At 45.0% G+C, this 27,955-nt stretch overlaps 1 protein-coding gene across 1 annotated transcript in view; it reads left to right on the top strand.

The window, feature by feature from the left end:
* Window positions 1–19,550, top strand: part of SLC30A9 (solute carrier family 30 member 9) — a 40,054-nt gene extending 20,504 nt beyond the window's left edge. Inside the window, exons 9-18 of the mRNA XM_056855093.1 lie at window positions 3,684–3,786; window positions 5,816–5,871; window positions 7,411–7,546; window positions 9,035–9,074; window positions 11,413–11,484; window positions 12,379–12,486; window positions 13,797–13,962; window positions 14,190–14,319; window positions 17,585–17,698; window positions 19,484–19,550. Coding sequence (XP_056711071.1) covers window positions 3,684–3,786; window positions 5,816–5,871; window positions 7,411–7,546; window positions 9,035–9,074; window positions 11,413–11,484; window positions 12,379–12,486; window positions 13,797–13,962; window positions 14,190–14,319; window positions 17,585–17,698; window positions 19,484–19,528 — 970 coding nt within the window. The 3' untranslated portion in view covers window positions 19,529–19,550. The remainder of the gene's footprint in view (window positions 1–3,683; window positions 3,787–5,815; window positions 5,872–7,410; window positions 7,547–9,034; window positions 9,075–11,412; window positions 11,485–12,378; window positions 12,487–13,796; window positions 13,963–14,189; window positions 14,320–17,584; window positions 17,699–19,483) is intronic.
* The last annotated feature ends 8,405 nt before the right edge of the window (window positions 19,551–27,955 follow it).

Genomic DNA, 27,955 nt, shown 5'->3' with positions numbered 1-27,955 from the left:
ATGGCAGGCACGAGTGAGGTGGGGCCAGTCACAGAATGGCTGGCACGAGTGAGGTGGGGCCAGTCACAGAATGGCTGGCACGAGTGAGGTGGGGCCAGTCACAGAATGGCTGGCACGAGTGAGGTGGGGCCAGTCACAGAATAGCTGGCACGAGTGAGGTGGGGCCAGTCACAGAATGGCAGGCACGAGTGAGGTGGGGCCAGTCACAGAATGGCAGGCACGAGTGAGGTGGGGCCAGTCACAGAATGGCAGGCACGAGTGAGGTGGGGCCAGTCACAGAATGGCAGGCACGAGTGAGGTGGGGCCAGTCACAGAATGGCAGGCACGAGTGAGGTGGGGCCAGTCACAAAATGGCAGGCACGAGTGAGGTGGGGCCAGTCACAGAATGGCAGGCACGAGTGAGGTGGGGCCAGTCACAGAATGGCAGGCACGAGTGAGGTGGGGCCAGTCACAGAATGGCAGGCACGAGTGAGGTGGGGCCAGTCACAGAATGGCAGGCACGAGTGAGGTGGGGCCAGTCACAAAATGGCAGGCACGAGTGAGTTGGGGCCAGTCACAGAATGACTGGCACGAGTGAGGTGGGGCCAGTCACAGAATGGCTGGCACGAGTGAGGTGGGGCCAGTCACAGAATAGCTGGCACGAGTGAGGTGGGGCCAGTCACAGAATGGCAGGCACGAGTGAGGTGGGGCCAGTCACAGAATGGCAGGCACGAGTGAGGTGGGGCCAGTCACAGAATGGCAGGCACGAGTGAGGTGGGGCCAGTCACAGAATGGCAGGCACGAGTGAGGTGGGGCCAGTCACAGAATGGCAGGCACGAGTGAGGTGGGGCCAGTCACAGAATGGCAGGCACGAGTGAGGTGGGGCCAGTCACAGAATGGCAGGCACGAGTGAGGTGGGGCCAGTCACAAAATGGCAGGCACGAGTGAGGTGGGGCCAGTCACAGAATGGCAGGCACGAGTGAGGTGGGGCCAGTCACAGAATGGCAGGCACGAGTGAGGTGGGGCCAGTCACAGAATGGCTGGCACGAGTGAGGTGGGGCCAGTCACAGAATGGCTGGCACGAGTGAGGTGGGGCCAGTCACAGAATGGCTGGCACGAGTGAGGTGGGGCCAGTCACAGAATGGCTGGCACGAGTGAGGTGGGGCCAGTCACAGAATGGCAGGCACGAGTGAGGTGGGGCCAGTCACAGAATGGCAGGCACGAGTGAGGTGGGGCCAATCACAGAATGGCAGGCACGAGTGAGGTGGGGCCAGTCACAGAATGGCAGGCACGAGTGAGGTGGGGCCAGTCACAAAATGGCAGGCACGAGTGAGGTGGGGCCAGTCACAGAATGGCAGGCACGAGTGAGGTGGGGCCAGTCACAGAATGGCAGGCACGAGTGAGGTGGGGCCAGTCACAGAATGGCAGGCACGAGTGAGGTGGGGCCAGTCACAGAATGGCAGGCACGAGTGAGGTGGGGCCAGTCACAAAATGGCAGGCACGAGTGAGTTGGGGCCAGTCACAGAATGACTGGCACGAGTGAGGTGGGGCCAGTCACTAAATCTCTGCCATGAGTGAGGTGGGGCCAGTCACAAAATGGTGGGTATTTCCCCAAAATGTTAGAAGGTTGCAGGCCAGATATCTTTTTTAAAGAGTTTATAATCATTTTAATAAGCTACAAAACATAAAATACATCAGAATTCAACACCTACAAAACATCAGAAGACTTTATACAAATTAAGAAAAAGAAAATTACTTAGTACTACAATATACCAAGACCTATTTTCTCAGGGTAAACATATAATTTGATATTTAAGTTCCATATATATTCTATCTTATAATAGAAAATCTAAATATAATAACATAGACTTTCCTTTATATTAACTTCCAGGTCATAACCTAAATATGTTTATCCCTGCCTATAGCTGTATATAGCCATTATCCACTATAAAACAAATACATTTTTCCTAATATAATATTTGGTCCTTCAACTTATAATTACAACTTTACCTGATGGAGGTGGCTGATTCCAAATGGTGCTCCCTGCAGGCGTAAAGGTGTCTTCTGAACCACCTGTTTCTCCAGTGAAGAGGGGGAAAGCCAGGATTAGCTCTTCCTTTGGGGAAGAAGCAAGTGGGTGCTAGGTGCACCCTGGCAGCGCCACATTGGTAGTGTAGAAATTGATCTGAGAATGAAAATAAGGCTGAAGGCACATTTAAAAAATTCCCTTTGTTTTCTCTAAATTATTGAAGCACTAGAGTGATAGTAGCTCTCTGTGACCTTGTTTTGAATTTTATTATTTGAGACGACACTTCTAGTATTTTTGCTAGTTGCCTGCCCTATGCAGATGCAATTCACGATGCCCACTCAGTTACTAATTTATGGTTGCAAATGTAGGCGCTGTGGCCCAAGGCCGATGTAATGCTTAGGAGATCCGGAGAATCCCCCCCCTCCTTTCCATGGATTGCTTTAACCGTCGGGTAGCATTAATGTCTGCACTGGAGCTAATCAGGTTTCCCCTGTTATTCGGAGTTTGAAACCTGGGGCCCAAAGTGAATTTGCATACCTAGATAATGCGGGAATCGGGTTAACATCGTCTGTGCTCAGCAGTAGATGCGACATTATCACAAGTAGACAGCAAGCCGTGGGGAGGATTTGTACAGGGAGGCTATTGGGAGCCCACGACCCTGCTTCTGTGTCCTAGCTGTAGTTCAGGGGTCGGCAAACTCATTAGTCAGAAGAGCCAAATATCAACAGTACAACGATTGAGATTTCTTTTGAGAGCCAAATTTCTTAAACTCAAACTATATAGGTAGGTACACTGTTTATTAACTTAATAAACTTTAATTAAAGTTTTAAGTCTTAATTAAACTATAGATACACTGAATAAAACTTGATATCATACTTAATAGTGATCATATTTATTGATAAAAATTAAAGTGTAAGTCCCTGTCATTTCCCCCTCCCCGTCCTGAGTCCTTGTCTGGAGGCCTGGTCTACCGCCATAAAAGCCTATTGGTAGACTTGGCCTCCAGCTGAGTCCCATTGGGAGGCCAGGTCTACCCATTGGCTTTCTTGGCAGTAGACCTGGCCTCTGGAGGCCCATAGAAGCCAATTGGTAGACGTGGCCTCTGAAGGGGGACTTTTTCCCCTCCTCGGAGTCCAGGTCTATTGCCAAGAAAGCCAGTGGGTAGACATGGCCTCCCAATGGGACTCAGCCGGAGGCCAGGTCTACCAAAGGAAGCCCGCCCTGCCCAACAGCTGATAGGCGGGGAGGGCCAGGAACCGCCGAGCCGCCCGCCCAGCAATCGCGTGGCTAGAGGGGAGGGGAAGCTTTAGCCTCCCAACCGTTGAGGGCAAGGGAAAGGGGGACCCGGCCATTCTCCACAGTGGGGGGAAAGACAGAGCGCCCGCTCGCCCTCTCAGGCACACCGGCTCCGCAGCCTGGCTTCCGGCGCGAGTGGGCGCAAGAGCAGGGGCTCCAAACCAAGTTCAGAGAGCCGCACTCAACGGGCCAAAGAGCCACATGCGGCTCTGGAGCCACAGTTTTGAGACCCCTGCGTGTAGTTTAACCATTGGCTCAGCGTTGATGTAGCATTGTCTGTGTTTCTATCTTTCCCCTCTCCTCATTTTTTAAACCCTTGGAGAAGCTAGTGCTTGCATTTTGTGTTGCTCACTCACTCCTTTGTGTTCTTCCCTTCCAGAAACGGCTTGAATTTTTTTTTCAAGCTTCTCGCTTGGGTTTACACAGGCTCGGCGAGCATGTTCTCCGAAGCCATTCACTCTTTGGCAGACACGTGCAATCAAGTGAGTACCTTCTCTTTCAGGTCCTGCCTTCCTGCGTTAAGCAGTTTGTGGCACCGTACTGGGTAAAGTTACTCCTGGCAGTCTAAACCCTTTTGAAATCAGTGGGCTTGAGACCGGGGTGACCACATAGGATTGCACTGTTTGCATAATGGATGTTTGCTTCCGAGGCTGGTTCATGCTTGTGCATCAAGTAAGTTTGTCTCAGTAGAAAACACCATGGGGTGTGAAGTGGTTTTTGTCTGTAAACATGCAGGGATACTTGCCAGTAAGTCTCAGTAGGGCACAGGTGTTTATGCATGCAAGCTTTTGTTTCATAGATTTTAGTATTAACTTTCCTCAAGCAAACATACTTGCCATTTTGCTGCCTGTTCTCCATGTTTAGAGGGAACCTTTTGGAGTATTTCACAATCCACTTGGGCACTACACCAGCGTGGTGTAGCGGTTAAGAGCAGTGGCTTGGAGTGGTGGACTCCAATCTGGAGAACCCGGTTTGACTCCCCACTCCTCCACATGAGCGGCGAACGCTAATCTGGTGAACCGGGTTGGTTTCCCCACTCCTACGCACGAAGCCAGCTGACTTTGGGCTAGTCACAGCTCTCTTAGAGCTCTCTCAGCCCCATCTACCTCACAGGGTGTCTGATGAGGGGAGGGGAGGGGAAGGGAAGGGGATTGTAAGCCGGTTTGATTCTCCCTTAAGTGGTAGAGAAAGTCGGCATATAAAAACCAACTCTTCTTCTTTCACCATCCACAGGTCACAGGCTTTCAGGGAGGGATTGCTTCTGGAGTCCTAAAAGGACATACTTTTTGTAATTCCATGGAGTAGAACATCTCCAGCTGGCTGCAATGGGCACATTGCAGTGTTCTTTCCAGAGTGTTTCACTTTTCTAAAGAAATGGGCCCATGCTCCAAAATTATCTACTATGGTGATAAAACGTTTTTGCTTAATGGGTCTGAGGAGCTTCCGGCTTTCATCTTCTGTGAGCAGTTGGTGTTGCTGGCACTAACTGCCCAATTGTAGGAGCAAAAGCTGCTTGTGCCCAGACTGTGTTCACACCTTCTTTGGTGGCAGGATCAGGGATGTAGGGTGACCACTTAAAGGTGCGGGTTGCTGGAAAACATTCTGCTGAGTTGCACCACAAAAGATGGGTCTCGAGCTCCTTAGAAGGAGACGCAAGGGTAGGGGTGTCAAACTCATTTGTTACGAGGGCCAGATATGACAAATGTCACTTGGTTGGGCTGGGCCGGGCCGTATGTACCATAAAATTTAATGCCAGGCACCAGAGATAAAACTTTATAGACAACACAGGCAGAGCCAATTAATGATATTATTTGTTACTTTTTTACTTAAAATACAAACATGCTTAAAACACTCTTACAGTATTTTCTTTTATTTAACAGTTTTAGATAATTGACCCCAGCAGTGAGTGATGTGATATGGTGGGTGGGGCCAGCCGTGATTGATGGTTCACACTGTAAAATTGATAGTTCAGGGGCACTCTTATGTAGCATTGACACTGTGGCTATGAGTTTGAATAGCTTGTTGTTCAAGGGTGCATGTGCAGTGTTACTATTGTGATCTTTGTGATCGTTAGGATATTTTGATGAGGTTGCACATACATGCTGCATTTTTTTAAAAAGGCAAAAAGGGGGATTTAACATTTTGCATGGTGCTCTGTGCACTTCTTTGTTAGCGAGGCCTTGTAGACTAAAGACATGTCATGTAGCTGCTCTCCTCTAAGGCTCAACAGGACTCATACTGTTTCCTGGGTCTTAAAGACAGGGGGTGGGAAACGTTTGTGCTTATAATGTTTAAGCAAAATACTTCCATGAAGATATGTTCGGCAAATTCAAAAAAGGGCTCTTGAGGTTCATCTTCTCTCTTTCAGCTATTCTACCTCCCCCAACCCCCACCCCCGCACTAAAATTGACAGACTTGGCCTACTTCAGTATTTTACTGTCAAGCAATTTAAACTTCTCCAAATGTGCTGGGAGAGGCAGAAATTCTAATCTTTTCTCTTTTCATATACAGGCTTTGCTAGCGCTTGGAATCAGTCAGTCTGTGAGGACTCCAGATCCAAGTCATCCGTAAGGACTTTTTTCTCCCATTTAGTGTTAGCTTCTGAGGCCGTTACTGCCTTTGTCAAACTGATCACAGCCTTGGCCTCTATTTCCTAGCTTCTGAAAGCTTCTGATTTTATACCACAACACACTACTATTGCTCATACAAGATACAATGACAAACCAAAAAATATATATATATATACACATATATATATAGATATATATTTTAACTACCACGAGAGATAATGCCAATTATATTAGATGTTATGCATAGATATAGATATTAGATATCAGGTTTCATAATAAGAAATATTTGGTTTCAATTATAGTATAGATAAATTGACTGTCAGGCTCAGTAATGGGTATTAATATTCTAACATAATGTAATCTTAAATAAGATGAATAATACACAGATATGAAGGTTAGAGAATAAATGTTTATAGTTTTGCTCAGCTAAATATTTAGATGTTTGCGTAGATTTAAAGATTAGTATCAGATGATATAGAATGTATTAGTTCCGCTCTACTGGGTGAGGTTCTTGTTGTAGACATGGAGTATTGATTGTGTGTGAGGAGCGTATGATGTATGTGTGTTGTATGTGTTTTATCAGAAAAAAGTTTTTAAAAAAGAGACAGTATGGCCAAACTTACAGCTTTTCTACATGATAAAGATATGGAGGATTTTAAATCTATATGGTCAAAGGCCGCCGCATATTGGGATAAATCGGCAAAAACGGATTTTGAAACTGTACTTAACGAATTGTAGTATTATGTGATTCTTAATTAACTATAAGTTGAGAATTTTTTTTTTATGTAGTGTCATAACACCCCAACGGAAGTCCAATGGTGATGGGCACTGAGGTGGGGGTTGGGACTCAGGGCACTATGGAGATATATATTAAGAGACTGTATCTTTTAGTTATTAGATAATTAGTGCTCTTTGTATTTCTGTTTGGTTGTTTTGTTTGTATTTTATGTTTTCTTTTTTGTATGTTTCATTAAAAATTTAATTAAAAATTTATTTAAAAAAAAGACAGTGACAAACCCACTAGTTTGGGCCTTTTCAGTCAACCCAGATAGGCTTGCAAGGGTTAACCCGACACAGCCCGCAGCTCTCAGGGGCATTCTAAAGGTGCCCAAAGGTAACATCTGATAGACAGCCTGCTTTTAAAAACATTTCATTAAAAGGACAGAAATTGGATTTCCGCTAACAGAAGGTTTTGTTTTTGGGAAGCAGCATTACGGCTGAAATTGGGTTGTTTTTGGCTTAAGCAGCAAAACATTGTTAGACGTATTCAGGGACTTTACAAAGCTCATCTGGAGCTCTGGTTCACAGTAGAGGAAGTGCAAATGGGTTGAGCTCAGAGTGGGATTAGAAAAAGACCTGAGATGTTGCAGCCCAGATATATGAAGTCTCTCTTGAGATCAGTTCACAGCTGCATTTAAAATACCCAACTGATTTCCAAGCAAGGCCAGGGAGGGAGTTTTCAGTGCTTCTGTTTCATCAAATCTTTGCCAAGTTTACTGAAGTCCTTTCCCCCCCTCCCTGGCCTTCCCCATCCAGATATGGCTTCACAAACATGCGCTACATTGCGTCCCTGATCAGTGGCGTCGGCATTTTCATGATGGGTGCAGGACTTTCATGGTATCACGGGGTGATAGGCTTGCTGCATCCTCAGCCCATGGAATCGCTTCTTTGGGTAAGTTGAGCTGTGTCGAGCGGTTAATGTGATGGGGTTGGATCCGGCAGTTCTGTCCTATTGATGGGAACACCTTCCTTTGGAGCAAGAAGCCTTTTGCTAATGTAAGAGCCTGTAAGGGCAGGGAGATGTTCCTGTTGGCAGCAAAGGATAGGACTCGCAATAATGAGTTTAAATTATGGGGAGAAAGGTACCAGCTGGATATTAGGAAACTTTTTTTACAGAAAGAGTAGTTCAGCAGTGGAATCGGCTGCCTAGGTAGGTGGTGAGCTCCTCCTCGCTCAAGCAGAGGCAGGACAAACACTTGTCAGGGATGCTGTAGGCCAGAGGTTCCCAAACTGCTCCATGAAGAGACTGGGAAGAAAAATACTACTGTCATTCTGTTTAGTATATAGGTGCTAGGTGAAAATTAGTGCTCCATGATGAATTTCTCTTCTAAAAAGTGCTCTATGACTCAAAATGTTTGAGAACCACCATTCTAGGCTGATCCTGCATTGAGTAGGGAGTTGGACTAGATGGCCTGTATGGCCCCTTCCAACTCTATGATCATCAGAAGTCTCCTGGTTCTGGAGGAAAGCACCGTTAGTACAGCAGATCTGTGCAATCCAGCCCACAGTGCTTTAAACTGTGATCCTTCATGTCTCAGGTGCAAAATTCAGGTGGTAGATGAGTCAGCCTAGCCACCTGGGCAGGAGCTTCCATGGCGTTTCTTCTGTGTATATATGGCCCATGGGCACCATGATGCCTGTTGAAACCTTTTGAGGTGTTAGCACAAGGGCCTCTGCTGCATGACTGAATGCATTCTATGTGTAAGCAAGGCTCCAAGGTTGGGTAAATGCAGAAGTGGGCTATCCCCAGTTAACACAATGTAATAGTTTTTGGATCGCATACCTCCAGTCTGAGATAATGGCTATGTTCAGACATCATGAGAAATTTTAAGTAGAGGCTTGTTGATACACAGTGAACACAACTTGTTTGCTGTGCTTTGTAATGCTCCTCCCATTCCTCCCTCCTGTCAGAGGTTAGCCTGATTGATTACCTCCTTGTTTGACTAGGCTTCAGTTTACCATGATGTCTTGAGAACAAGCACCTTGACAAACGGGAGTGTGTCGCCCCCCGGAATTCTAAACAACTTGGGGGAGGGGTCCAGTTTTTGTTGGGTGTCGCACCAAGTTGGTGCAGGCACTGTATGCAAGAAGAAGTGGGAGTGACAAGGGGAACTGGGCGAGCAAAGCCAACAAGCTGCGTTCCCGATTGGTGCCAGCAAATCTCTGTGTAATCTCAGTTTTTTTGTGATGCGGCTGTAGGGTTTATATTCCAGGTTTCCCTGCTGCTAAGTGGGGAAGGGCTTGTCCCCCGATGGAAGGTTCTTTAGTTAATGGAAGGGAGCCATTGGATCCCGCTCATAGGTATTTACGTCCTGTATAATTTACAAGACTTTCTATTGCATGTACATATAACTTAATTCTCTTTCCCCCTGTTTTTTAGGCTTATTGTATATTAGCAGGGTCACTGGTCTCTGAAGGAGGTATGCTAACGATCATTGCTTTGCTGTTTGTTTGTTTGTTATCCTTGCATCCACCTCGTCCCTTTAGAAAGTCCAGAGCCGCTTGCCTGGGGCTCCAGAGGTCTCCCTTCCACTGGCTCATCAAGTTGATGCGTGCTCAGCTTTGAACAAAGCTCTTCAGTGTTAGCTGCTCCAACACTGCTCTTGCTGGATTGCATTGTGGCAGAACAGTTACCTCGTTAAGAAGTTGTAATACACGTTTTAAGGTTTTTTTTGGCTGCTTGGAGTATATCACTCCTGTGCTACGTCAAATGCACTGGTTTGGGGAGGGGCTGTGGCTCAGTGGTAGAACATCTGCTTGGCATGCAGAAGGTCCCAGGTTCAATCCCTGGCGTCTCCAGTTAAAGGAACTAGGCAGGTAGGTGATGTGAAAGACCTCTGTCTGAGACCCTGGAGAGCCGCTGCCGGTCAGAGTAGACAATACTGACTTTGATGGACCAAGGGTCTGATTCAGTATAAGGCAGCTTATGTGTTCATGTGTACTTATTTGATTCTGGGACCAATTCAGAGTGCCGTTTCTTACCTTTAAAGCCCTTCACTGCCTGGGACCATCCTACTTCTTAAACAGCATCTCACAGTCTCCTCCTGTGCACCGGCTGAGTTCCTCAGACAGCCTTCTGTTTGTGGTGGCACTCTCTTAGGGTTGTTTGAACTGCAACAGTTAAGTCACAGGTTGTCCCTGTGGTAGGTGCAGCCCTTAGGAAAGGCCTACAAGAATGAATTCAGAGGGCACCTTTGATGGCTGCATTTAGGAAAGTGTGGACAGCAGTTCTGTTTCGGAGGGCTTTAGGTGGAGGGTGAACCATTTTGGCAGATTTGTCTCTGTATGTTTCTTGTTTGTATTTTTTAAATTTTGCAAGGGACTCTTAACGTTTAGTGTCTTCGCAACTTGTTGCTGCATTAGCCACCTCGAGTCCAAGGAAATAAGGCAGGATATAAATTTTTAAAGCAAATATTTTGCTAAAGAAAGAGTCATTGATTTGTGTGAATACTTGCATCTTAGTAAATTGGGGTATGCCGTAAAGATGTCGGCCAGGATCCTTCCAATTAGTTGTGTAGCTCATGGGGTCTTCAGGCAAGTGTCTTCAATATTCTCCCCCAACCACGCATATGCTGCACGGGTTTTGAAATTGAGGGGGGATGCTGGTCAAAGAAAAGAGATCACATCCTCTCACCTAGTTCTATGCGATTGAGGAAACTGAGAGGTTGGTTTCTCAAGCAGCCGCTCCCCATCCCCCCCCCATTTGCCTCAGCAAATGGCCTTTGCAGTGAAGTGGTTTCAAAAGCCATTGGTGGTAGGGGGGTGCAAGAAAAAATTGATATTTTCCAGAACCTGATATCAGGGAGTTAAAAAAATTGGTATTCCCAGTTATTCAGGTTCCGGATACCAGTTTGGTATTTGGATCTCTCCCTCCCTCCCTCCCTCCCTCCCCCCTCCCTCCCCCCTCCCTCCCCCCTCCCTCCCCCCTCCCTCCCCCCTCTCTCTCCCCCCTCTCCCCCCCTCTCCCCCTCTCCCCCTCTCTCCCTCCCTCTCCCTCCCTCTCCCTCCCTCTCCCTCCCTCTCCCTCCCTCTCCCTCCCTCTCCCTCCCTCTCCCTCCCTCTCCCTCCCTCTCCCTCCCTCTCCCTCGTCCCCTGCCTCCCCCTCCCTCTTCCCCTCCCTCTCCCTCTCTTCCCCCCCCCCGGGATTCCAACTTTATTCAGCTCCATTATTCCCTATGGGGAATCTTTCTGGGGTGCTGGAGGGGCTGTTTTTTAAGGTAATAGCACCACAATTGCAGCAGAACCTATGGTGCCTGTTCACTAAATAACAGCCAAGTTTCAAGTGAATTAGACCAAGAGGTCCAATTCTGTGGGCCCCTGAACAAGGTGCCCCCAGCCATCCTCCATTGTTTCCTGGGGGGAGAATGCCATGCTTTTTTCCAGGGCAGAAAATAGCCAAACACACTAGAGCATGAAAAGCAACCAATGGCCAAAAACCTCCGAATGTCGAAGGTGCTCTATTTTTCGCACCAGCCAGAGTTGCTTTTGGATCTGGGTGACTGGCTTTTGCTTGAACTGAAGATGGGATCTGTAACCCGTTTTTAGTCTGGAGTGTTCTTGGTAAAATTCACAGGAAACCTTCTTGAATAAGTGGGCAGGGGATTGGGGCCTGGTTTTTTGCCTCGAGCTATGGCATTTCTAAGTGATCCCTTGATGCTCGCAATAAACTTTAAGGCTAGGAAGGGTACCAGAATGAATTTCCTGCTTTACCAGCTGTCATTTTTGTTCTTCTTTCATTTCATTTTCTTCTTTTTTTAGCTACTCTTCTTGTGGCAATCAATGAAATCAGAAGAAGCGCCCGGGCCAAAGGGCTGTCCTTCTATCAATATGGTATGTATCTTTAGCATGGGATGAGTCGCTCATTTTGCCTGTACTTGCTTTATCTCATTTTGAATGGATGCAGTTTAATTCTTTGGAAGGAAAGCCTCTTGGTTTCCCTGTGCTTCCCAATCTCATCCCCTTGAATAGTAATTAGTGGTCGAGCGCCAATCAGAAGGACAGAGAAAAAGGGGCCACTCGGAGACGGGGGTTTCTGTGTTCCTGGGGCACTCCCCAGGTTTGTGGGAAAACGTTACTCTGTAAATGGAAAGATCTGCCCCCAGCTGCCTGATGAAGACTGAACATGCTCATTGAACCCCAGGGATCATGGGATTTTGAGAGCTGTGCATTGGTTAAAGAGGGAAGAAGAAAACGGAAGGGGATGAATAGATTGACATACCCAATCTAGGCCGTTCTCTTGACCTAAAAGTGTTGTTGCATTGTGGAAGGGGGTGGATTTGGATAAAGGAAGGAACATGACCATTTGTTCACCCCTGTCCAATTCGTCTCAGTCCCCAGCTTGTTTGTAACAGTCACTCTTTGTTGTAAATACCCCTTAACTCCGGTGACCAGAAGAAGCAGCCATCGTACTCCTTTATAAAACACAATATGTAGAAGTACTTATCAGGCTACACCATGCCCAAAAGATTTGTGCATGGAAGTCTTACTTCTTTGCATGTGCTTCCCCCCACCCCCTGTGGCAGGAAGGATTGAAGAGTGAAATTGGCAACCCCTCCGCCCATACACATGGATCTTTTCCATAGGATCCTAGCCATTGCGTAGTAAAGACAGCAGCAGGTTTTTGTTTCTGTTAAATGGACTGGCTTTTTATATGACTAGAGAAAGACGTGGTTACTTCAGAGCAAGGGAATCATGCACCAGCATAATTAGTTATTAATCATTCAGTCATTCAGGTTCGTGACCCCAGTACGAATGTCGTGTTGCTAGAAGATACTGCGGCGGTTCTGGGTGTGATGTTAGCTGCTACCTGCATGGGTCTGACATCCTTAACAGGTAAGCATCTATACCAAATGGACATTGCTGTGGTTAAGCCTAATGGAATGTTTCTGAACACATTAAGCTGCCTTATACTGAATCAGACCATTGGTCCATCAAAGTCTGTCCTGTTTGCTCCGACCGGCAGCGGCTCTCCAGGGTCTCAGGCAGAGGTCTTTCACATCACCTACTTGCGTAGTCCCTTTAACTGGAGAAGCCGGGGATTGAACCTGGGACCTTCTGCATGCCAAGCAGATGCTCTACCACTGAGCCACTGCCCATAGAAAAGAGAGGGATTTCTACATATGTTGAAGACCACTCAGATATACAAAAGAAAGTGACTTTAAAAAATAACTGAAAGGGAAGAGACTCCTCCCCCACCCAAAGAAACAAAAACCAGCCTGAGGAGGATTGAGCATGCTTTAGGAGGCTTAGAGTGTTGAGAGGTGAAAAGAAAAGCAGTCACCAGAGCCAATAGGAAAGGTGGGAGTATAAATATTTTGAGCCAATAGAAAAGGTGGGAGTATAAATATTTTTTAAAATAAATACATTAGGGAGTTGGAATGTTGGCCTATTCTTTGCCCATAGAAGCCATTAGAATCCTGGAGGTGTAAACTTCCATATTATCTTCCCTTTCCCCACTACTCATTGGCTTGTCTCCAATAATAGTGAAATGGGTGGCTCATGCCAATCACTAAAGAAGCACAAAGGGTCCCACCACCTTCCCCACCAAAGAGTGGGGGAGACCTCCCAGAAACATGTACAATGTGTAGTGTCCTGGAACTCTGGCAGCATGATGGTGGAACATAGAAGAAATTCGCTTGTTTGCCTTACAGGGAATTGAAGGGGAGTGGGGGGGACAATGCCAAATTTCCTCATAATGTCATAGTTTTCTGGTGTAGATGGTTAGGCCAAATCAAGCTGCTTTTACCTCTTCATGTCTCAGCACCAGTATTATGGGGAAATGTCCCTTTAAGACTGCCTTGGGGTTCACAAGGCACTAATCAGGGCCGACCCTGCTTAGCTTCTGAGATCTGACAAGATTGGGATAGCCTGGGCTATCCAGGTCAGGGCTTCCATCCAATACAAGGACCTTCATCGAAATCTCATTTTTTTGTTTTTTGGAATCCAGGAATTTCTCCATGCCTTAAAACAGCCCAGAAACATTGCTTGTAGCAGAGGTGGTGGTTTTTCATATCTGCTAACTTGGGTACTTAGCAGAAAGGGTACATAAATCAGTACAAGATGGGTAACGTTTAGGCGATCATCTCTGTATAGAGGAAATGCGCAAAGGGTTGCCTTTTTTACTTCTACTGTACATCCTTCAGGCAACCCATACTACGACAGCCTGGGCTCGCTTGGTGTGGGAACATTATTGGGAGCCGTGTCGGCATTCCTCATCTATACCAACACGGAAGCGCTGCTGGGGCGATCCATTCAGCCCGACCAGCTGCAGAGGCTGACGGAGTTACTGGAATGCGACCCTGCAGTGAGGTGAGGGTCGGGGTTGCAGACATTGAGGGTGCGTGTCCAGCTAATTAGAGGACTATACCAGTGAAAGATGTGTCTGGGGTGGGGGTGGGGAAGTAATGAAGGGAATGTAGGGAAAGCGTTATCGTTAAATTAAAGTTTTTGTCGGGTGGCCACTCCAGTCTCAGTCTGAAACACCCTAACGCCTTCTTTGTCTCGCTTTGTCCCACTGCACAAAATATTTCCCTCAGAGCGATTCATGATGTTAAAGCCACAGATATGGGAATGAGCCAAGTGAGATTCAAGGCAGAAGTAGACTTTGACGGACGGGTTGTGACTCGGTCTTACTTGGAGAAACAAGACATTGAGCAGCTACTACAAGTATGTTTTTGAGATGCGTTGTTGATTTTTGAATTGTGTCCCCACCCCCTTTCTCAAGTTTGCTGAAAACAGATCTGTTTTAGTGTTAGATGCTTTTCATTTTGCACATAAATTCGTACTTCCTCTCGTGTTCATGGGCTGTAGCTGTACAAAACTTGAGTGACGTCTGCAGCAGTATTCTACATGTACTGTGATGAATTCTGAGAAAAAATGTTTTGGGGGTTGGGGATTGATGATAATGAGGAGGCTCCTGTTGGTTCGAGCTGACCTGATGCAATATTTTCAAATGTTTGCAAATGTTCTGAGTCCTGGAGAATAAAGACTGGCCCCACAGAATATTCACAAGCAGCTGCCATTGAGGGAATCATGGGGGGGGGGGGGGATATTTCTCCGACTGTCCAGTTTCAAGCTGGGGAGGGGCTGGGTGTGGGCGGGAAATGGTATGCTTGACTACCCTCTCCCAACAGAATTTTCTTCATGTAGAAAACTACCATGTCAGGGAAGAAGGACACAGCCTGGCCTCCTCCTGGCTTTCTGTGAGTTATTGCATGTGGGAGCATCTTAGCCTGAAGTTGTAGTTCAAGACAGGCTTTACCATCTGATCCTGCTTATCGTATGAACTGAGAGGTTCAGAAAATGTCTGTCAGCTCCTCAAGGCAACAAGCAGTGCTCTTCACAACCATTGACTCAGTCTTCCGTCATTGTCTAAGACCTGACAACTTGAGTTTTTGATGAGGATGGTGATTTAGAAATGTAACAGATCAGTGTCACTGGATAGTTTCTCGCGTTAGCGTAGGAGAACTCTCTGGGCTCTTCCCCCTCCCTCCAGTGGTCTATCTGGATAACATGTATTTGCTTATTCATGTACCTTGTTCACACATTACAGTGAACACACATACGTCCTTCATCTACGCACATGCATCGGATTGTAAGAAAGAGCCAGCGTGCGTTCACTTTACAAATGAAGCTGGGGGCCGGGCCCCAGATAAATGTGGAATGTGAATCTCCCATTCATCTGTACACACATTGAACGTAACATGAGAGACACTCAACGCTCGCATAAAGGAAAATCAAATGTATACTGTACATGGATTGTACATGTATTCACTGGAACTTGTGAGCACGACTGTGGTCTCTGTGCATCGCACGGATGGTCTTTGCGCCTGTGCAGAGCTATATTTCAGAAACATCTAGAGCTAGCTCTTTGGGGTGGGAAACTGCCTCTCCATAGCGATGCAGTTTGGGCTGCTGTGCCGAAGGGAGAGGGGGTCTCACCTTCCTGCTCGTTTTTGTCTCGTCCACTGGGGAGGGTCTGTAAGTATCTGCTTTATATGCAGAAGGTCCCTGGCTTAATCCCCACTAGATCCAGTGTACAAAAACAAAAAGAATCGGGGCCCAAGTGATATGAAAGACCTCTGCCCAAGAGAGCCATTGCCAGACAGAGCAGACAGCGCTGACCTTGATAGACCAATGGTCTGCCTTGGTATAAGGCAGCTTTATGTGTTCACTGTGGTGGTAGAATCAATTGGGAACCTTCTCCATGAGATGATTCTCTCAGAGCTGGTTTCTTTGTTCACTTATTTTAAAAAGTGAAGTTATTCTTGGTGTATCTAGTTAGAGTTGGTTTTTATACCCCACTTTTCTTTACCTTAAGGAGTCTCAAATAGGCTTACAATCACCTTCTCTTCCTCTCCCCACAACAGGCACCTTGTGAGGTAGACGGGGCTGAGAGAGTTCTGAGAGAAATGCAACTGGCTCAGGGTCACCCAGCAGGCTTCATGTGGAGGAGTGGGGAAACAAATCCAGTTCACCAGATTAGAGTCTGTCACTCTTAACCACTACACCACACTGGCTCTATACACCTCTACTACATGGGAACTGCAGCTGCTTCTTTGTATATTGTAAATTTTATTTATTAAACTATTCCTATCCCACCTTTCCTTATGGCTGAAGCCAGCTTGCAAACCACAATTAAACATGTTCTGATTTAAAACATACAGCATAAAACTGATGACCGCTCAAAACTACAGTTGCAGGAAAACTCCTGTTTGTTTGAAGCTGCTGCTTCATTGCCTATAAATATCGTGTAGTGTTTTTGGAACAATTTTGTCCTCTGCAGCCTCTGATCCGTATGTTCTCTAAACTGGCAGTTTTGTGTGGTTCTGTGGCGTTCGTTGTTCTGTTCAAGGCTGCAGTACTCTTCCCAGTAGGTATTTTCAGACCAGAAAGGTCTAACCCACCTCACAGGATCATTGTCGGTGAGAAAAGTGGGGTATAAATGAAGTGAATAAACGGGTACAAAGTGAGCGTAGGGCAGCTTTTGTATGTTCAGCTGACAGCTTTGGACATCCTAAGGTACAATCGAGGCAATGTTAAACTCGGCTGGTTTTCAGAACAGTGCTTGATCCAACCAGACTTAAAACATACTCAGCTTTGACAGGTTTGCGCTTGTTCTTGTGCAGTTCTGCCAATGCTATCTTTGTGTTACCAAAGTTTTTTTAAAAAGTATTTAGTAAAAAAAAGCCTTACCGACCTTTAATGGTTGCTTTTTAAAAAGTAAAGCATATTTTAAAACTAGATTCTAAGTAATGAAAATATAACCTTCCAATTTTACACTGGAAGTTTTCATAATTTGTTCTCTTTCGTGTAGTCCAGGAAAAGACAATGAGAGATGCAGCCACCTTTTTTTTTTTTTTGCTGGAAAGCCTACGGGCTTCACGTCTGGCTGTAGAGATCACACCAGTTGTTGCTTGTGGACTCGAAGACTTCTCTTCTCATCCATAAGAACTAGAAGCATGCCTTCATTTTGCTTAAAAATTAAAGCTTGGATTCTGTGTTTCAAAATTGTTATTTTATGATTACAAATAACAATAACAAAAACAAACATGACATTGACGTAACACATAAAAAAGCTTGGATTCTCAAGATATTGTGGTTTTCCTGCCCTTGTGCAGAATCCCTGGAACACTGAGCCCTGAATACAATCAGTTTATAATGTGACTGTTCTTGTATGTGTCCTGTCCATGACAGATATCAAACGGATCGTCCTACTTGTTTTCTGTTTCTTAACTCATCTGGGGATAGTCGTGATAAGTGGGTTGAAGTAGTGAACAAAACAAAACGCCTTCTGTTTGCTGATCTCCTAGGCAGGTCATTCCCTGTCATGTGAAGATCTCTCTGCATTTTACAAAAAAAGGGGGGGGGAGATTGACTTGTTTGTGTTCGATGTCTCGCTCTGACCCTCTTACGCTTAATTTCATGGCAGGAAATTCAGCAGGTGAAGACTCTTGAGGAGTTGGAGGTTTTCATGCTTAAACACGGTGAAAATGTTATTGACACACTAGGAGCTGAAGTCGACCGGCTTGAGAAGGAGCTAAAGGTAAGAGGGGGCTGGTTTAAAATAAAAAATAAGAAAGAAAATAGCCTGCCACACAGTATTGATATTAGAAATATTTTCTCCTTTTTGTAATAATTGGGGGGCTCCAGTACAGAACTGGCTAAGACAGGCTGATGGTGGCCCCCAAGAACTTGCATTATTGTCCTTGCTTTGGTTTGCTGTATAGTTTTGGAGCATAATTCTCAAGTTTTCCCCCCCTGCATCAAGCCTGCTAGATGAAAAGGGAACTGCGCAAGAGCTCCATAAAAGTAGCAGCTGTATATGTCTTGGTTAAGGGGTTATTTATTTAGAGCTGTTTTTCCCAACCTGTGGGTCGGGACCAAATGTGGTTCACGAAGCCTCTAAAAGTGGGACAGCCTTCCTTAATGGCCACCCCCACCCTTTCCATTCGCTCTCTTTTGTATCTTGGAAACCAAGATCTGACCCTAGAAACAGTACCTTTCATTTTTTCTTCACTGCATATACATGTTGACGAGGTTAAATGTGCCCTGATGGTCACTATGTAATGGTCAGATCTCGGAAGCTAAGCAGGGTCGGCCCTGGTTAGTATTTGGATGGGAGACTGCCAAGGAGGTCCAAGGTTGTGACGCAGAGGGAGGCGATGGCAAACCACCTCTGTTAGTCTCTTGCCTTGAAAACCTCCTAAGGGGTTGCCATAAGTTGGCTGCGACTTAACGGCACTTTCCACCACATCTGTCTAACAATCAAGTTAGAAGCAGACCATCAAAATGGCTTTAGAAGATGGAGCCTGTCAGTTTAAAGCGTGGGTAAAAAGGAACCATTTTGGCTTGGTGCCTAAACAAAAGAGAGGGGGAGCAGAGGAGCTCATAAGGGAGGGCACCCTCACTGAAGAAGCTGGTTGCCACTGGCCTGATCTCTGGAAGCCGGGGTCCAGAGAGCAGGGCTTGGGAAGAGCCTCTTAATTGGCTGATGTCCAGGGATGGATCTTCTCTTCAGTCACCCAACATAATAAATGCTGGTATTGGTGAGGCTATGAGATCTAGTTTGGTGAGAGGGAGAGAGTAGGAGATCTGGGTTAAATCCTGGCTCAGCCATGAACTTTCCTGGGTGACTGTGGACCTGTTTCTCAGGGGTTGAGGGTAAATGGAGAGCCCCCATATACAGTGCCTTGTATTGAAGGAATGGTGGAATAAACAGTGTAGACAAATGCTTTCTTTCACATATGTTCTTTATTTAACGATGGGCGTTTTCACACATGCTGAATAATGCACTTTCAGTCCACTTTCAATGCACTTTAATCCACTTTCAATGCACTTTAACCCCCTTCTGACTATATATATTACTCTTCCAACACACTTTGACACTGAGAGACGCTGTCCTTCAGTGTTACTCCTCTGAAGATGCCGGCCACAGCTGCTGGCGAAACGTCAGGAAAGAAAATACCAAGACCACGGCCACACAGCCCGGATAACCTACAAGAACTGATGAACTCTGACCGTGAAAGCCTTAGACAACACTTTAATGATTGTTTCCAAGTGGATTTTGCCATTTCACACAGTAAAATTCCGCTGGAAAGTGCATTGAAAGTGGATTGAAAGTGCATTATTTGGCATGTGTATAAAGGGCCAGTAACTAAACTGAGGAGTTTAGGATAGTATACTTGAGGTTATCTCCTTCTCAACAGCCCTGTGAAGTAGGCTGGTTAGAGCACCAGTGACTTGCCCATGATCAAAATCAACATGATCCACACTCCAGTTTTCAGCTGCTGTCACATTTCTATTAAAAACATACCTTCTTTTGTTTCAGCTGCGCAATCCAGAGGTGCGGCATGTAGACCTGGAGATATTGTAAGCTTGGCAGAAGTCTCCTTTGGAGAGATGTCCCTTCCGGAATCAGCTTCGTTGAGGGGGTTGGGGCAGCCATCTGAGCCGGCCAGGCTTTTGAGACACGGCTTCATCTGAGCTTCCCGATTTTTTAGAGCCAACTGTTCTTCAGAAGAACAACGGCTTTTATTGAACTGGTTTCCCAGGACAGCTGCTTTTGCCATCTGTTCTACACGTGAATCTGTAGTAGAAATTGAATTCTGGGGACTAGATAATTTAAGTTATTGAAACGTCAGTTTCTGAAAATACAGTATATATATATTTGCTGTCCAGTTTCAATTTTTGATCAGTTTGCACATCGGTTCCTGTTCAGCTGCTATTTCTTGACATTTGTTAGAGGTTTGGGAGCCTTCCTGTGCCCCCCTTCAAGATTGCAGGTTTTCCTCAAGTCCCCGTTGATATATTGCAGGTCAGTAGCCTTTCTCTGGCTCTGTCTGCTCTTTCCTTTGGTATCAGGGAGGGGAACCGGAACAATCGTGGAACTGTTGGAGATAATGTTGTAGCCTATGCTGTGGTTCTCCCTCTCTTCCGAAACTTAGTTTGTGGTATCCACCTGACAACGTTGTTGTTACCTTATCCTCTGTAGTATATAGCACCAAAAGAAATGAAAGTAACTAGTTACAATGAGTTGGATTTCAGAGGTGCTTTTTTGAGACAAGGAGCCCCGTGGCACAGAGTGGTAAGCTGCTGTACTACAGTCAAAAGCTCTGCTCATGACCTGAGCTCGATCCCGACGGAAGTTGGTTTCAGGTAGCCGGCTCAAGGTTGACTCAGCCTTCCGTCCTTCCGAGTTTGGTAAAATGAGTACCCAGCTTGCTGGGGGTAAAGTGTAGGCAACTGGGGAAGGTAATGGCAAACCGACCTGTAAACATAGTGTGCCTAGTAAATGTCGGGATGTGATGTCTCCCCATGGGTCAGTAATGACCTGGTGCTTGCACAGGGGACTACCTTTACCTTTTTTTACCTTTTGAGACAAGGGCACTCTAAACCAGTGGAACAGCATGTCCATTGGTGGAGGGAGAGGTGAATTTTTGCTGATTTTACTCTCCCACTGCAGACACACTTTGTACCACCTCAGAGGGCAAAATTTCTGGGTGTTCAGTGGGAAATGGGGTATTCCCATTTCATGAGCTTCGGATCCACCTCGTACTTGCTCTGAAAATACCTTCTGTGACTTCCTTCTGTTTTCAGTGTATCTATACCATATACTCCGCCTTGGTAGATGCAGTGGGGAGGACTTTATAACATGCTCTGGAATGCGTAGAAAATACTTTAAAATCCTGCATCTTCTCTTGGGAGTAAGCCAGCATGGTGTAGTGGTTAAGAGCGGTGGTTTGGAGCAGTGGAGTCTGATCTGGAGAACTGGGTTTGATTCCCCACTCCTCCACATGAGCGGCGGAGGCTAATCTGGTGAACTGGATTTGTTTTCCCACTCCTACACACGAAGCCAGCTGGGTGACCTTGGGCAAGTCATTCTCTCTCAGCCTCACCTACCTCATAGGGTGTCTGTTGTGGGGAGAGGAAGAGAAAATGATTGTAAGCCAGTTTGATTCTCCCTTAAGTGGCAAAGAAAGTCGGCATATAAAAACCAACTCTTCTTCTTCTTGATTTATAAATGCTGTGTAGCTAGTTTCATGCTCAGGCATAAACTCAGGCATCAGCATGCCGCACAGCAAACTCCCTTTGAAACTGAGGGGAGTTGCAAATGCAGCGTGCAATAATGGTACTGGCCTCCCATTTGAGGACGAAAATAGTCAAAATTTGATTAAACTGCAGCTAAAGTAACCTCTGTTGGGTCCCGGTAAGAATATTTAATTTATTTGGCATTGCTTACTCATCTCTATAAATGGTAGATGGGTTTTATAGCATGAAACAGCTTGGCTGTGAGGAATCAAACAGCCATCTTAATGTGGCAGTTGCTTTTGATAACCTTCAAGCCAGGGGTGTTCACATTTAGGCTTTCACCGTTATGCAAAATGGGAGCTGAGAAAAAGTGGGACTCCAGATTCTTAAGTTTCTGTGACAATCCTGGGAGCGTTTAGTTTGGAAGATCATAATAAAAGACAGAGGAATTGTCCACTGAAAGGAAGAGTTTAGAGGATTATAGTCTTGGCTAAAAGTGAGCATAAATCATGTAGGCCTAAAGGCCAGTTCTCATGCATGTACACCATTTGGTTACTTAAGGCTTGATGTGTGAATGGACCCTTTTGGAAAACCCGCTTTTTGAGATGACTGGAAGGAGGAGAAAGTCATATACATGTTCTGTTCAGTGGTTGATCTGTGGTAGCTCTTTCACACAAGTAAGGGTGCTATCCAGATATGAACAGGCATGTGTAACAGCAGCTCTTAGTAACTGAAACATCAGTAAAAGCAATCCACTTTGCAAACAAAATATTTTATGCACTTTAAACATATTTCCGTTGCTTATTGGAAAAATTGTGTCTCAAAGGCAGATCCTTGGAAATCTCAGCAACATTGTCATCTTGACAGTAGCATGGCCCCGTGATATTCTGAGGCTAGATGCAGTACATGCCGATGGAAATTATGGTGGAGACTGAAATGCCATCTTTGGGGTTTGCAATCATTTAAAATGCCACTTTTTACATAAGTGGAGCTTAAAAGAGTGTGTTGCCAGCAATCTGAAAATTGATAACATTTAAGCCTAGCAACATTCTGGATTCTAGCTTTTAGAAAATGTTGTACATACTGTAATTAGTGTAACTATGACTTTGTTACCGAAGTTTAATGGTGAAGGAGCTACTTTTTTAGTCCTGAATTGGTCAGAGCAATTGCTAAATACTTGCAGTACCCGCCCCCCAATATGTATATTATTATAAATACTCTGGTCTTGAGATGCAGATACTCCAACCTAAGGCTAGAGTAATTGTGTTTTAAATAAGGCTCACTGTAAACTAGCCATTCTTTGTACACACCGAGCTTTTGTATGTACCGAGCTTCTGTATGCACGCGAGTCTCTTGAGTGTGCAAGGGGATACCCATTCATTAGTGCAGGCATCTCTTTGGATATAGATTGGCACCTTCTCTGGTAATGAATGGGGATGCCTGATTGTGCTGGTGCAATTCTGTGCATACTTGGGAGTAAGCACTGTTGAACATAGTGGGATTTACTTCAAAGTATACATGCATAGGATTGCACTGTTAGTCACCTGGTGACATGTAGTCAATTAAATTTATTACGGTCATTGACCAGCAAAGCAGATATGGTGGCATGTAAGAATCTCCAGGCAACCAGGTGAGGAAGTAAAGGTTAGTTTATTTTTATTTCGGGGTCACAAGTTATTTACACTGATACATATGGGTAGGCAAAGTGAGTACCTTTTATAGGCTTATGTACAAGGCTGTCTGGGAGCTGTATCTTAGACTGGAAATGTAGTTACATCTAAATTATTAAAATGTGTTATGAAGAAGGCAGATTGTAAATATCTGTCTAGGTACTCAATTCTCCTTTATCATGGTAACTTAAACTTGTCTTCCTAAATGAACAACTGTGTGTGTCCTTGTAAGGTGGTAACCTCCTTGTCTGTGAAAGTGAACGTGGTGTTTCTCAAACCGTAGGGTGAAGTCTCATCCAGCGGGTGTGGGATGTCCAATGAGCATAAAATTCTAGGATTGTGATAGAAATAGAACCTTCCTCTTCGAACCAACCAGGATTTGGGAAATTTGCCCTGGTGGAGGACCTCTCTGATCTGCGTAGGATTTTGGAGAGAAATGTTGCCCGTCATCTCAGTCTGGCTCAGGAAGAACTGCTGTGATGTTCTGATGTTTTTCTGTAGATGGTTTTAGAAAGAAGTGAGAGGTTTCTTTGGGTTTGTTTTCTGAGGCCAGTGTTGCATTAGTTTCCCAATCCATTGGTCCTCATTCGTGACAGTTGGGTGCAACTGCACAGGTTACATACAACATACCCTTTCCTACAGAACAGACTGTTGGTAGAGAGTCATTTCAGGAGGGGGTCGGACAAGTTCAGAAAGTCTGAGAAACATAAACCAGAATGTGGTGCGGATGTCATTTCCCCTGCTATTCACTTTTGCAATAAACAGATCTAAATTGTGTTTACCTCTGAATGAAAAAACTGACAAGTCTTCTTACTGAGGGAAAGGGATGCATGATTTATGCAAATGCCAATAATATTCAGGCAGACTTGGTTGTAGGGAACATTGCTAATAATCTGTAGAAGAATGTTTGCAATATATGCAGGAATATTGAATAATCATTATATTTGGAGTTTGTTTTCCACTGAATGGTCTGCTTCATTGGTGGGCAGGGAGAACTCTTTTGGACCTAAAGGATTGAGCTAGAATAATATATGGTTGAGGCTGACCCTCGGCTAAGTCTATGGAATAGTGAGTTGGATCCAGTAATCCATCAGTGCTAATAGTCCTTGGTCTTCCCCCTTTCCTCTAACAGGTCCCTTCTGTCACTTGGAAAGTTGATTCCCGAGGTCATAGGACAGGTGTGGAGAATAGCCATGCTGCTTGGTGGGCTGCTAAGCGACAGTGGGGAAGGGCTGCAATTCTTGGCCAAGCAGATCACTAGTCCCAGCACACTGTGTTAGTCTGTAAGTTTGATTGGACCTTTATTTTGTACTAGTGTTGACTCTTGAAATGTTGTCCTTGAGCTGCGCCCAGCTAACATTCTATCAGTAAGACACGAAGGAGGCAGGAGCGTTCCTAAGCCCAAAAGGTAGGACCATGAACTCAAAGAGTCTCTTAGTCACGAAGGCTGTTTTGAGTTGGTCCTTAGTGTCCATAGCCACCCCCCGCCAGTACCCTTTGGTCAAATCCAAGGTAGAGATGTAGTGGGCAGCCCCTGTAGTTTCTACCAACTCATCTATCCTTGGTAAGGGATATACATCAGGTACTGTTACCATATTTAACCGCCTGTAGTCCACACATGAACACATGAAGCTGCCTTCTACTGAGTCAGACCCTCAGTCCATCAAAGTCAGTATTGTAGCTCAGTGGTGGAGCATCTGCTTGGCATGCAGAAGGTCCCAGGTTCAATCCCCAGCATTTCCAGTTAAAGGGACGAGGAAGGTAGATGATGTGAAAGACCCCTGCCTGAGACGCTGGAGAGCCGCTGCCAGTCTGAGTAGACAATACTGACTGATTCAGGGTCTGATTCAGTAGAAGGCAGCTTACTGTGTTCATATCCTTTTTAGTAGAAAACAATAGCTTATAGCCTGTGATAACATAGTATCTCCTTATACAGTGTAATATTTTAACAGATTTTTCAGTCGTAAATGGAAACTGTAACTCAAATTTAAATTGCAGCATTTTCCTTAGTCTGGTGACCACGTTTAAAGTTACATGCTTTTTGGTTTATTTTTGTTGGTTGTGTGAGATACGGTGGCATCGAGTTTCTATGCAAAAGTATGTTTTAAAAGAACAACCATCTGATTTTCTTTCACCCTTTTGTGTACCAGTCAGGGCAATTATAACCTAATTTTAGGCTATTCATTTATAGTTTCTGCCAAACAATTTGTATGGGGTGGGTTCAAAGCTTGGAAATTATTTTTAAAAAAATAGAACTCTCAATTTGCAGGTTTTTAAACATTTTGTAGAACTGAATACAAGTTTATCTGCTCAACGCTTCTCTTTGCAGACGTCCAGATAATTTTCCAGGAGTCTGTGTTGGGTATTTGACTCAGGAAGGTCGCTTCTCACCTTTGCGCTGAGGCTGAACAAAGTGTTACATAATCTTTCATAGCTGAACATTACAACATCCATGGCGTTGGCCTTAAGTAATGTGATGCTCTGAAGTACTGTGGGACCACCCAAGCAGGACTACTCAACAATAATTCCCATTTTATTCAATGGGGCTTACTCCCTGGAAAGAGGATTGCAGCCTTAAATTAGCTAGGAAGTGTTTCCAGCTTTCTCGTCATCCATATTCGAGAACCAGCTCCCAGCGTTCTTTCTTCTGTTGAAATCAGAATGTATCTAGTCAACAAATAGTGGGAAATGGAGTAGGGAGGAGTCAGTGTAAACTGGGGACCTAATTTTGGGAGCTAGATGGGAGAGGCGCTACCTATGCGCATGTACATGTGTGCACAGACAACCCTCCCCCCAACTTGCAATTGCTATTGTTTACAAAAGGGGCTGAAACTACCAAAAAACAAACACATGACTTCCCACTCACAAAATGTTGTGAGCCTTTTAAGTGAGCTTTCTATAAATACCACAGGTCCTCGGTTCCCAAACTTTTTGAGTCATGGAGCACTTTTCAGGAGAGAAATTCATCACAAATTTTCACCTATCACCTATATATAAAACTGAATGACAGTAGTATTTTTCTTTCCAATCTCTTCATGGAGTACTAGGAGATGTTTCGCAGAGCACTAAGTGCTCCATGGAGCACAGTTTGGGAACCGCTGCCCCAGGCAATGGAAACTCTCAATTTCTCTCCACCGGATGTAATTTGCTTTGCAGCTGTCTGTTTAACATTCTTAGACACAGTGGGCTTATGCTTCTGGCTTGCATTTCTTTCCCCGCCCAAGTCATTACAGCCTTGATTGTGTGTTCTGCAGATTGCAGCCAGCGATGCTCTCTAACATTTAAAACATAGTCACAGCTGAACAGCTACCCCCGTCCCCCAAGGTTTTAAAAAAATAATATTAAACATGCCAAGCGCTGTTTATCTCTCAGCAGTTTTGGGTGGTCTTGTTATACAGCCTGGTTCTAAAGAACTGTGCAATTGGCTTCATGTGCCTGGGGAAGGCTGGCTTTGGGCTGAGCTTCTCAAACGGCAGGCCTTCTGTGCCAAGCGGCAAGTAGCTACTGCAACTGAGGGTATTTCCAAAGCAATTTGTGATGTGGTGTGGAGGTTAGTTGATAATGCAACCTGTTAAAAATGTTGACATATGCTAGCCCTTGGGAAACTCATGAATATAAGAGATGATCTATAGGGTCACATCAGTGGTTCTGGTTCTCCATCATCCTGTTGCATGAGTCTTAAGTCCTTTTAAAGGCAACTATGCTCATGGCCATTCCTACCTCCGCTGGCAGTGAATTCCATGATATTAACTCATTAAGTTAAAAAAAAAGTGTTTCCTTTTGCCTGTCCTGACTCTTATTGCCCATCAACTTCATTGTGTGCCTGGGTGCTAGTATTATGAGAGAGGGAGAACAAGCTCTCCACTTTCTCCATCCCATGCATAAAACCACTATCATGCCCCTGTCCAACATGTCTGCATTTCCTGATAAGAAAAATTCTCTAGCCTCTTGGTTGCCCTCTTCTGTACTTTTCCCAGCTCTGCAACGTCCTTTTTGAGATATGGCATTCAAAACTGCACACAGTATTCCAAATAAGGCTACACCATTACTGTACAGGGGAATTATGATATTGGTTGTTTTATTTTTAGTCCCTTTCCTAATATTTCCCAGCAAGGAGTTGGCTTTTAGTCCACAGCCACACAGTGATTTCAGAAGTTTCATCAAACTATCCACTGTAACTCCTAGTCTTTCCCAGTTGTTGGTTGGACCAAAATTAGCTTTTTGGATTTCAGCTGGTAGTCTAAAAATCTTCATGAGAGATGTTGAAGTCAGCTATGAGTGCAGAACTCATCTCTGTTCAGTAATGACTCTCCATGAGTTCAGCTGGTATGTAATCCATTAAGTCAGTTCTTGTATGCATACTACAAGTGGTTTCTGTATGAGGAAGATACTGAACAATGCCTGTAGTACAGTCCTGTACCACTTGTTACTTACTAAGATGAACGTGGCACACCAGCCATGTATGGTGACCTGCCAGGGGCTCAAAACCCTTGGTGGGATGCTTTTGGCTGGGTAGGTTGCTCCTTTGTGTAGGCCTGCTCCTCTATAATCTGGGGTCTGTTCTGTATGGTTCTCAACCATGTCAGAGTACTATGATTGTGTTCTGTGTTTACTGGCTAAGGATCAGAGGAATCCCTGGTTCCAGCATAACCTCCATCATTATTTCACTGGAGAACCTTGGGCAAGGCAGCCTAGTCAACCGGTTTCCATTTTGGAAGCTCCAGTTTTAGCAAGTAGTAACCAGGCAAAGAACACTCTTAAAGCTTTGGGTTGCTTTGAGAATAAAAAAAGGTTGCTTGGTGGTAATTAATGTTCCCTGCATTTTGTTTTTCCCTTGGTGTTGTGTAATGAGCTATAAACAGTATGAATTGATTTGCTTATTTTATAGCTAAACTTAAGGGACCCGCGCAAGTGGCCTCCAGTGGAAGTCTGGAGTAGGCAATATATTATATATCTCCCCTCTCCCGTGACAATCTTGTTGAGGGTGTCCTGTGTAAATATTTTGAACTATATTATGAATTTTTATTGAACAGTGAAAATAGTATTTTATATTATCCCATTCTAAATGCACGCTCTCTCTCATTCAGGTGGTCTCTAGTAAT

This window comes from Euleptes europaea, chromosome 9, assembly GCF_029931775.1.
Source record: "Euleptes europaea isolate rEulEur1 chromosome 9, rEulEur1.hap1, whole genome shotgun sequence".
NCBI lineage: Eukaryota > Metazoa > Chordata > Lepidosauria > Squamata > Sphaerodactylidae > Euleptes > Euleptes europaea.
The sequence above is the reverse complement of the archived record's forward strand: the minus strand, read 5'-3'. Positions and strand labels throughout refer to the sequence as shown.